We start from the raw sequence: 11,032 nt of genomic DNA on the forward strand, positions 1-11,032 counted from the left end.
AAAAAAAAAAAAAAAAAAAGAAAGAAACTGGGAGTGGAGAGCTGGCTCAGGCTCTTCCAGAGGACCCGAGTTCAGTTCCCAGCACATAGGGCTGGCTACTCACAACTTCCTGTAACCCTAGTTCCCAGGGACATAGCATCCTCCTCTGGCTTCTGTGGGTACCTGGAATTGTGTGCCCCTTCCTATGTCCCCTCCCTCATAATTAAAAAATGCAATAAAACAAGGAAAGGAAGAAGGAGGGAGAAAGAGAGCAAGCAGGTAGGGCACAGTATTGGACACTAATCTCAGTTCTTGCTCAAGACCCTGTCTTTTTTGATTGAGACTGAATGATGAAGCAAGGAAAAATGCCAGGACACAGAAAAAAAGGCCGAACATTAAAATTTTGCAAACCTTTTTTTGTTTGGCCTTGAACTCAGAGATCCACCTGCCTCTGCCTCCAGAGTGCTGGGATTAAAGCATGCATTACCACTGCCTGGTGCTAACCTCCTTTTTATCTGCATTGTTTTGTTCAACTTTGACAATAACATTCCCATTTTTAAGATGTGGCAACTGAGGAAGGGACTTGCCAAGAACATACCATTAGCGACCAGCAAAGGCAGGATCTGAACCTAGATATCCTAATCCCCATATCCTACTCTTTCTACCCTGTGACCCCTTTAATATGTGCTCCGGTGACCAAGGTGGGGAAAGATAGAGGGACTTAGAGATTTCTCAGCTCTTCCTAGACCCTGCAGGGTCTCAGGAGGGCAAGGGATAGAAAGATAAGGGTGGCTGGTGTGCCTGTTGGGTGCGGCCCACCAGATAAACAGTTGAGCTTTTAGCCTCCCCCACCAACAGCCACCCCCTTATCAGCCCAGCCCCTAGACCCACACCTTCAATGGGTAGAGCATTGTTTCCAGACCAGAAGCTCCAAGTCTAGCCCTTTCTGAGCCTTGAGGTGGGAGGGAAACAGACAGACCTCTCTACCACAGTCTACTTACAAACGAACACAGGAGCCTGTAAAGCCCCTCCATCCCTGGGGCTCAGTCTAGGAGGCAACACTACTAGAAAGGGGTCTCTGCTGTACACTGCAGGGGTGCCCTCTCCTCCACTACTTTGAAGCAGCATGTGTACTTTCTTGAGTTCTAGTTTATAACTACCACAGTTAAATTCATGCTTGGATAGGAGCCAGTTACCCAGGCAACTCCATTCTTTCCCTCCCCACCAGAAAAGAGGGGAAACTGAGGCATGGTCTCAAAGATTCTGGCCCTGTTTTCACTTTCTTGGCCCCTAAAACTTGATTGCATTTGGAAGACTACCTGTATTGGCTATGTCTGAGCCTTGTCCCCTAATTTAAACATAAAATTTATTTTGCTCCTGGGGGGAAGAGACAAAAGAAGACCCTGTGCCAACTTGTGTCATTTAATTTTCTCCCCAGGGGCTCCATATTACAATGGGCAAGGGGGGGGGGTCCCCAGAGGGGCCCAGACTACAGTCTCTAAAGGTGCCAAGAGTCAGAGCCTGTGTGTGCCAGCAATCAGGTGCCTCATCCTGCCTAGCAGGCTTCCACCTTTAGCTCGCCTCAACACGCCTACCGCCGGCTGAAACCCAGCAGCCCCAGGCGGTGTCAGGGTGTCCACAAAAGGCCCTCATCTTCCGCAGGAGCTCACAGGGCCCAGAACACACTCTCAGCACTGCACACACTGCTTTCGCACAGTCCTGGACTGAACCCTTGCTTCAGGAAATGACAGCCTTTATCCAGCAGGACTCTCCACTCCGCAGACATGCACACTGAAGCCATACAGAAAGTTGGAACTAATGTAGCCCACCAAAGGTCAGCCCTAGGCAATGAATCCAAGAGTCTGCTTCTCAGAATTGGCCCTCATCCCCTCTTTGCCTAAAAAGCCGAGCTACCTCTGCCCCACAGAACTTCTGGGCCTCCTGTAGAAATTTATCAGCTCAAGAACTTGAAGAGAAGAAAAGCAAGACAGTTGAGTTCCTCAGGGGTATTGTTTGGGCTAGTCTAAAAGTTGTGGGGGGCTAAAGCCCAAACTCTGGGGCCTCTCCACCTCAAGTGAACGGAGGCAAACAAATTCAGCATCTCTCAGAGAGCCATAGCAACTCCCAGTAGCGCCAGCACAAGGGGCTGGGAGTGCGAAGGGGAGGGACATCACCCTGGCCATCTGTCCCTGTTGCTGCCTGTCCACCTTAGGAATACAGGGACCAAGGTGGGGGTGGGAGTAAAGGAAACGTGTCACCCAGCCCCAGAGTCAACACCTGCCCCTCAACACTCTCAGAGCTCTAAGGAAGCGGGTTGAAAGGAAGAGCTCAGAACTAGCAAAGTTTGCTCAGGTTGGAAGCACCATTCCGAGGCTGAGAAGGTACCTCCAGCTGGGCATTTCCATGGTAACCAGACTGACCTGAGGGCAGGCCTCCTCCCTTCGGGACTGACCATAGGTCAGCACGCTTGCAGCCCACACGCTGGGAGTCGGGGCACTTCTCCCCCAGCCAGCATACTAGGCCTGGGCTAGACAGAGGGCCTTTTGCCCACCCCAACAAGCTTTCAAGGCGCCCAGACTTACCTGGGAGAACTGAGGGGGTCGGGGAAGGTGCGGGGAGCGCCTGGAAGCCCTCGGGGACCCTGGCAAGGGTGAGGACTTAGGTGGAGCCAACTTCAGCAGCTCATGTCCCGAGTGGGACAGGCCGGTCTGGCTGGGAGCTCCACTCTGCAGGCCGCACAAAGACTCGCATGCACAGCCTCTGCCCGCCCCGCGGCGTCCACAGCCAGGGGGGAAAGTTACAATGGCTACTGGGCCGGGGGTTGGGGGCCAGGGGGCCGGCCTGGGGGGCGGGGGGCCGCGGGGAGTCCGGAGCCTTCTTTGTTTGCAAGGTTTCCCTCAACAATGGCTGCTCGGCTCTTTCCTCTCTCCTCCTCCTCCTCGGCTCTGCCCGCCGCCGCCTTTCGTTGCCTCTGCCTCCAAGCAGCCCGCCCGCCCTCCCTAGGCCACCGGGCCCCTCTACTGGGGAGGCGGGAGAGGCAGGGCCCGGCACTCACACTCACTCACACTGGCACACTCAGACACACGCAGCGCCCGCCTGCTCCTTCCTTTCTCCCTTTCTCTCCCTCCTCTCTCCCTCTCCCTCCTCCCCGCTCGCTCTCCGAGCCTCTCGCCGAAGGAGGCCCCAGGGCGGGCGGAGGGTGGAGCTGCCCCGCCGGCCCCGCCCCCTCCCCGCCAGCGAGGAGGAAGAGCGGAGGGAGGGTGCGAGGAGGGACTGCTGAGAAAAACAAAAGAGATTGAGACCTGGAGACTGGGGACTGAACGGCTTGGGCCAGGGGAGACCTGGACCGAGAGGAGGCCTAGGGAGGGCCAGCAACGAAACGCACCCTTCAGAGCCACATGCTGGGGTGAAGGGCGGTGCTGGCCTTTGCAGACTCCCAATATCTTCACCCAGCCAAACCTCCCACAGACCTCTCAGGTTAAAGGCCGGCCTGAGCTACCACTCCGGGCTCTCCGGAGAAATCCCTAAGCAGCTAGGAGGGAGGAAACTGGGGGGAGGACGGGACTTTTGAAGGACCCACATTCTGAGTTCAGCTTGTAAATACTAGAGAGAAACGGATAGCCCAGGCTTCCCTGCCCCAAACCCAGCCAAGTTCCAAGCCCTGGATTAGATCCCCCTTTAGAGAACACCCTTCCGGGACACCACCCCTGAAGCCACGTGGATGCTAGGGAAAGCGGCCGTTGGGGCGTTGTCAGGATAAGGATGGCCCATTTGCCTATCCAAGGGTTCTTGAAAGGGGCGATGAATCCTGCCCACTAACCCCAGGTCTTAATAAAGGTATTCGGTTAGTGGGGAAGGGCTTGGGTTATCTGAAAAGGGCTTTCCTAGGGGAAGGGATACTTGTGAAACTTCGGTGCTGACAGGAAAAGGAAACACACGCGCAGGCACACACTTGAGGAAGGAGCACCTACTTTTATTCTGGGCAGCTGGACTCCTTCCCCAACTACATTCACAACAATCCAAGGCCAGGGTTTTCATGATGGACACAGAAGCAAGAAAATGATAAGACTGCACCTGGCTCTGTAAGCACGCTCCACATGTAAATTACACTCCTGACTTTCACATAAATCAGTATCTGATACACACTCCTTAAACCCTAAATACACTCATAGCCTGGACAAATACAAATTCTGAGTTAGACCCTGACGTCCATGGATAGGGGGGCCAGGACCAGGCATGGACCCTGACCCCAACATACACACCAAAACTGCTGAATGGGAACACACTGTAACATGGATGTCCTGGTCACAGCCCACCTTCCCTGCACCGTACCCCTTTCTCTATCACACCACGCTCCCCTCAAACACTGAAATCCTGGTCATTTATCCAGAACCTGCAGTATGCAGCCTACCACAAGGATAGGAGACATTTCTTTTAGCTTTGAAATTTAGATACCAATTCTGAAAAAAACACTTTCCCTCACCAACAGAACAACAATGCCTGTCATTAGTACCTTTAAACTCTCCAAAGTGATTCTGACAGAGCGGAACACAACTGTAATCCCAGAACTTGGGAAGCTGAAGAAGGATTTCAATGAGTTTGAGGACAGTCTGGAACATATAAAAGCTCCATGGCCAGTCTCAGCCACAGGGAGACTACTTCAAAAATTAATACATGTTATGGATGTGGTGGCATAAACCTTTAATCCCAGCTCTTGGAGGTAAAGGTAGGCAGATGTCTGTGAGTTCAAGGACAGCCTTGTCTAAATAACAAGTTCCAGGTCACACATGACTACATACATATATACATGGGGCGTGTTGGCCTAGTGGAACAAGCACACCCACAATCCCAACACTCAGAGGTAGAGGCAGGAAGAAGGGTCAAAGAATTCAAAAACATCCTCAGCGAAAAGCCAAAACTCTTCAAAGTGTGTTGATGGGCATCACCTGAAGTGTGCACACAGACACACAGACAGACACACACGGATGTCCTTATAGGGGGTCAAACACACACATTTCACCAGAACCAGAGCCAGGAGGCCTTGGGGCTAGGAAGCTGGACATTAAACTCCACCTGATAGAAATCCAGCCCTGGAGAGAGGCAGCCATTCCTAGTCTAGACCCTTCCTCCTCCAGGCTTCAAATGACTGTCCACATAGGAATGGGGGAGGAGTATGTGCTCTGGCTTTTGCCCCCAGCCCAGAGCTCAGAACTATCTAGTCAGACAGGAGCCACAAGGGGCCTCCGCTCTTTCTGTGAGGGGCCCTTGAGCACCAAGATGTACCAAGACTCTGACCTATCATTCAAAAGGCTCTTAGTTCCTTTTCTGTAGCAAGTCTACTCCTGCTCTGGCCCAGTTCCCCAGTCACAGGGCAGAAAAGGTCCAGCCAAAGGCTGCAAGTCTATGTCAGAAGGTCCTAAAAATTGGTGTGTGGGGGGCAGCCAAGGATGACAAAGGTGATGAGGGAGAGAAGCCTATGAGTACTTCTGGAGGTGGGGGCTCAGAGAAAGGCAGCCCACAGTATGAGGTACCAGCACTGGCCCCTGCCCGGGCCCCTGACCCAGGCCTCCAGTGTGCCTGCCCCCATTCCTTTGTCTGTGCCCGGCCTCCCGTTGGCCTGGCGCTCTGCCATCCTCCTCTCCTGGCTCCCAGCCGCCACCACTGCTGCCTTCTCCCCTCCCCCTACTTCTCCCTGCCTTAACCCTTCTGAGCCACATGCTGCCCCAGACAGGCCTTAGCCCCTTAGCATCCTGCCCAGGGAGATGCTCCTCAGCAAGGCTTATTCCTGCTTCTGGTCCTTTAGCCCCAAGATGTTCTCCACCCCAGGAGCACCAGGAGGGCTGGAGAGGCGTGTACATGTATATCCTGTGGTGTTTCCGCATGTGCCTCTGTGTGGCTGTGTGTGCTCTGGCTCCCTCAGTCACATGTGTGGGGCATGTGCTGTTTCTGGCTGGCTGGGGGAGGAGGAGCCCAGAGACAGCAGAGCACAAAGGAGAGACTCAGGCAGGCAGGCAGCCTGCCAGGGCGCCTAGGCCCCAGGGCTGCTCAGGGTGATGGTGGTCCTCAGGCCTGAGCGGCTAGATGCAGTCAGAATGCCCTTGGTTGAATGATGTGTGTGCTCCCCCCCCACATGCAAGCCTGGTCCCCTCTCTTAGCCCAACTCCTACCACTCTCCACCTCAAGGCCTCTCTCTAAGCCCCTCCCACAGGGTTCTCCTCTTTTAAAGTCTCGCCACTCGCTGGGACATCAGTCCATCAGACTTCTAAACAATTAAGAAAAAGAGTCTCTCCCCTTGGCCATCTTTGGCTCCTTCTCTCTCACCCAGCTCCCAGACATATCATGAGCTTTGGGGAACTGACTGAAAATGTACATAGGCATCCCTGGGCAAGGATCCTCTTCCTGTCTCCATGCTCGACACAGTGACTCTGTGGGGAACAGGTTCCTCCCACTGACACAGGTACTGGGCCCCAATTCCACAACCAATCTCCCATCCTCCCCCAGGCTGACAACCTCTCCATATACAACCCCTAGCTACTATCTGCGGGAACTAAGCCAGGAGGTGGTAGGAAACACCATAGTCCCAGCACTCAGGAGGCAGAGTCAGGCGGATCTCTGAGTTCGAGCTCTATAGCCTCCAGTCTACAGAGCGAGTTCCAGGACAGCCAGGGCTGTTACACAGAGAAACCTTGTGTGGGGGTGGGGGGGGTGGGGAGTGGGGGGGCGGGGCGGATGGGGGATTACAGGTTTCAGCCGCTGGCTTGTTTTGAGCCTTACTTTACTTTGGGTTCTCAAGCATGATGCTGGAGGAAAAGGACTCAAGGGTGGGCTGAGAGCATGAACTACCTTCTCTAGCATTGGCCAATTGCAAAGGAGAAATACACACACAAACATACACCTCAAATTGGTGGGCCGAATATGAGGCTAGGCAGGATTCCAGCCTAGCAAGCTCTTCCCTCTCCTCTTCTCCACCCTCTGCAGCAGGAGCCAGGAGTCCTCACACCTAGGTACCCCAGGATCCTCAGGCTCTCCTAGCCCTCCTCCTGGGCACTATGCCTCTAAAATGTCAGCCTCAGCAGGCACCTGAAGTGTGTGCTCAACCCAGTCCAACTTGGCTAGGGTCACATGACTTCCAAGGAAGCTTCAGAACTGGCAGCTTCCCCTGAGGGAGCATGTATTTGTGAGTGTTGGAGGGGGGGGGGTCCTTGTTATGAAGTATAGGCTTCTCAGAATACAAGACGTCTAGAGGGGCAAAGAATCCAGACCAGGCTAGACCCAGGACACTGAGCACTGACTTCCTAGAGAAAGCCGACTCCATCCTCGAAGGAAGGCCACTTGAGAACACAGAGTTGTAAGGAAGGGGACAGACTATATTCTGGGACCCTCTTTAGCCTACCTCTCCTGTCGCATGGCTCTACTGTTTCCTCCTAGCACCTGTAGAGCCTACACCCCGACCCTATGAGAAGAAAAAACTCAAAACACAGGTATCGCCTGGCAAGATCTGCTGTGCTTGGGGGAAGGTCGTGATTTGAAATTTGGTCCTCAAGTTTTTACTTCGGGGGTCAAGCCTTGCTCCCCCTAACACAACTCGGCAAACCACTCTTATTTCATAGCCAACTTGGAACTGATACATTTCCCCTCCCCCGAAGGGAGATAGCTGACCCAAGGGCCCAATTATCTGACACCCCCTAGGAGTGCTTTCTGTCCCTTAGGAGAGCCAACCTTCTTCCCTGGCAACCGACAGGAAAAGTTAGAGGGGGGCAAGATGGGTCCCGATCAACTCCTCCCCCAAACAGCATCCTCAGAAACAGCCCGAGGGGGGTAATGTCACAAAATATGTAAGAGGCAATAAGAAGCAGGAAAGGGGGGGAACCCAAACCAGCCAATCACAACTCTACTATGACCTGGGGGGGGGGGTCAAAAGTCCAAAGTCACTTCTGATTGGCTAACACCCTGGAATTCTGGGAATTTTAGTCCCCCATCCCTCCCCAGTTAGCCTTCCCCCCCTCAAAAAAAAATACAAGCCATCCTCGGCACCCCTCCCCGTGCCTCTGGGAGGCACATTTATACTGCGCATTTATACTGAGGCCCCGCTAACTCTATATAGTCCCCGACCCCACCATGCCTTCGACACCCCCCCCCACATACAAATTACAACCAAACCAGGGGTGAGGGAGTCTACAGGGAGGGAGGGAGGGGCCAGGCGGCCGCGAGACCCACTCACCAGGACAGGCACAGCCCACTGACATCTTCACATCGCCCGCCGCTGGGGGCCCAGCCGAGTCACGGTGCCCGCCCCTCGCAGGGACAGGCCGGGCATGAGCCGCTGCCGCCACCCGCGGCCCCCGATGCCCTCGCCGCCGGCCCGGCCCGGCCTCTGCCCGGTGCGGGCGGCCCCTGCCTGCAGCGAGGGGCCTGTCAGGCGCGGAGCAGACAGGAAGGAAGCCAGGCAGGAAGGCGAGCTGCCTCAGCGTGTGTACGCGCGGGTGTGCGTCCCCGGAGTGTGTGTCCGTGTGTGCGCGTGTGCGTGTGCGTGTCTGTGCGCTCCCGCCGCCCTCGCCGTCGCCGCCCTCGCGCTCGCTCCCGCTCGCGCGGCCTCTCCCTCTCGCCGGCGCCGGCTCCCCGGCCCTAGTCGGGCTGGGCCGGGCTTTATTAATATGCTAATTGTCCTGCTAGTGGGAGGGGAGAGCCGTGTCAAAGTGACCCGGGCGAGCGCGCCGCGAGCGACGACGTGCGTGCGCCGCGCGGCGAGGGGCAGGGAGCGTGCCCGGGAACGGCATGCATGTGACGCAGCTCTTAAAAAACGAGACGGAGGCAGAGACCCCGGCGAGGGCGGGCGCTGGGGAGCGGGAGGAGACGAAGCCTCACGCTCGGCGTCCGTCCTCTGGGTGCGCGGGGTTGGGAGCGGGGCTGAGCGGGAGCGGGGCTGGCTGAGCGGGAGCGGGGCTTGGGGAAGGCGGAGCCTGGGTGGGCAGTGAGGTGTAGCCCTCTCTCCACCCCCGGGAAGGATGGGGCACTGACCCCTGCCTATGCTCTCTGCAGAGATCCTAGCCTCAGTCTGCTGGCCCTGTGTTATGCGCTCCACCCGGAGCTGGGTGGGAAAAGGAGCTCTGTCCTAATTCTCAGAGCAACCCCTAGACTCATCTCCCCCCACACCATTTAAATTAACCAGACCTTGCCTGCTGAACCAGTTAGGACTAGAGAGCTAAAAGGGTTAATTAAGTAGGGTCCCCGCCCTCCCCCGCCTAAGGTCTGAGGTCTGCTTTTTGCTAGGGGACAGGGGCTGTGAATTGACCACTAGGTTTGAATGGAGGGGGGGTGCGGACTACGAAGGCCATCCTTTCCTCTTGCAGGCTCTGACGCACCAGTTGAGACACTTCCCATCCCCCCACTTTCTCCTTCCAGCCCTGGAGCCTTCTACCCACCCACCCCCATCCTCCGCCCCCTGGAAACAGCTCTGGGTTGAGGGTTTTAGAGGTGGAGAACAGGAAGCCGACTCCTCCAGTGCCCCCTACCCGTAGGGGCAGAGGCCACGGCGCGGGTGGGGGGTGGGGCATCCTGGACAGTCTACGGAAGAAACACCCTTCCAGAGGGAGAAGCCGCCCAACCTTCAGGCAGTCCTCAAGGACTCCCCAACCCAGCCCTGAGAAGGGAAGAACTCCTCCATCCCTTCCCCAAAGCCCAGCCCTAGCTGCCTCATAAACAGGAAATACCTATTAGTGGGGAGGAGGGACTGCCTGAAGGGCGGAGTTCCAGGGGGTCCCCAAGCCCTAGCCTCCCTCTCTTAAGCTTCAATGTGTGTTCCACGGGTAGATGCTGGGGACCTGGGCTACTGTCCCTTCCCTAAGGTATCTGGACTAGATTGGGTAGGGGTGGCTTCCCTTTGTTGCTAAAAGGGGGATTGGTTGAGAAAGGTGTTTGATTTCCCTTCTCGGACCTAGAGTTTGCACAGCTGGCTTGACTAGCCAGGGGAAGGCTACAGATGTGGAGGCTAAAGTGCTATGGGACCCCCTTCTCCCAATCTTAGGGTTTGTTTTTTTTTTTTTTTTTTTTCTGCTAAGAAGAAACTGAGGACGGTCTGGGGATTGGAAGGAGGGCGTGCCTAGGAATGAGAACACCCCTCCCCCAGTGTTTAGAATAGGGGGAGCTCCTCACACTGGCTAACTCCGCTTGCAGTCTTCCCCGTCCCCACCCCCACCAAGGGCAGAGAGGGCCTTGACTGAAACCATCCACACACAACCATTTCCTTGGCAGCACCCTCTGCTAGAGGCCATCGCCTTCCCACTTTCTCTCAGAGGTCAGCGCTAGAGGGAGCAGAGAGAACCTAAGGCAACAAATAGCCCAAGAGTTCTGGACGCGTGGACTTGAAACCCAGCCACAACCCCTCGCGAGCTGACTGACCAGGACAACCTGCAGCCCCACCCTGAGCTCCAGCTTTACCTCCTGTAATTGGCACCTGCAGCTTGCTGAGATGTTAGCCAGACAATGTATACCCAGAGGCTGGAGAGCCCTCCTCCCCATGCCGCCCCTGCGCTCCCCAAGCCGCCAGTGCGGGTCAGACAGCAGTACCGGCACTTTTTTTTTTTTTTTTTTTTGAGATTATTTCAAGGACAACGGTGCTGACTGTGCCTTGGCGCAGAGTAAGGAGAATATTTTTCAGCCTTAACTCTCTGTCTCCACTGTCCATGAGTGTGCCTTCCCCCAGTCCTGTGACCACTTCTCCCTAAGGCCACTCATTCCAGACAACTAGCTAGGCCAGATTCCATGGTAATCCTGATCACCTGGCGGACCCTGCAGAGGTCTCCCTGCCTTTTCAATCAAAGGTTCTTTTGGAGATGCGGAACGTGAAAGACAAGGAGGGAGAAAAAACCTGCAACAGTGGGCAAGTACCAGGCTCTGCGCTAGGCGGGTCATGCCCGTGGTCTCCTTTACAAGGACATTTTGTTTGTTTGTTTTTTGGGGTTTTTTTGTTTTGTTTTTTTCAAGACAGGGTTTCTCTGTGGTTTTGGAGCCTGTCCTGGAACTCCCTTTGTAGACCAGGCTGGTCTCGAACTCA

At 55.4% G+C, this 11,032-nt stretch overlaps 1 protein-coding gene across 6 annotated transcripts in view; it reads right to left on the reverse strand.

Annotated features, from left to right (window-relative positions):
* Ldb1 (LIM domain binding 1) overlaps nt 1–8,788 on the reverse strand; it is a 14,076-nt gene extending 5,288 nt beyond the window's left edge. For 3 of the 6 annotated variants that reach the window (XR_003377289.1, XR_001229029.2, XM_005352386.3), the window contains exon 1: nt 8,201–8,786. Coding sequence is in view for 3 of the 6 variants with exons in the window: in XM_005352386.3 (XP_005352443.1) it covers nt 8,201–8,225 (25 nt within the window). In the remaining 3 variants the exon portion in view is untranslated. Of the gene's footprint in view, nt 1–2,561; nt 3,095–8,200 lie in introns of those variants that run through there. The other 3 variants (XM_026781400.1, XM_005352387.2, XM_026781399.1) reach the window with 3 other exon arrangements.
* Nucleotides 8,789–11,032: the final 2,244 nt, after the last annotated feature.

This window comes from Microtus ochrogaster, chromosome 8, assembly GCF_000317375.1.
Source record: "Microtus ochrogaster isolate Prairie Vole_2 chromosome 8, MicOch1.0, whole genome shotgun sequence".
NCBI lineage: Eukaryota > Metazoa > Chordata > Mammalia > Rodentia > Cricetidae > Microtus > Microtus ochrogaster.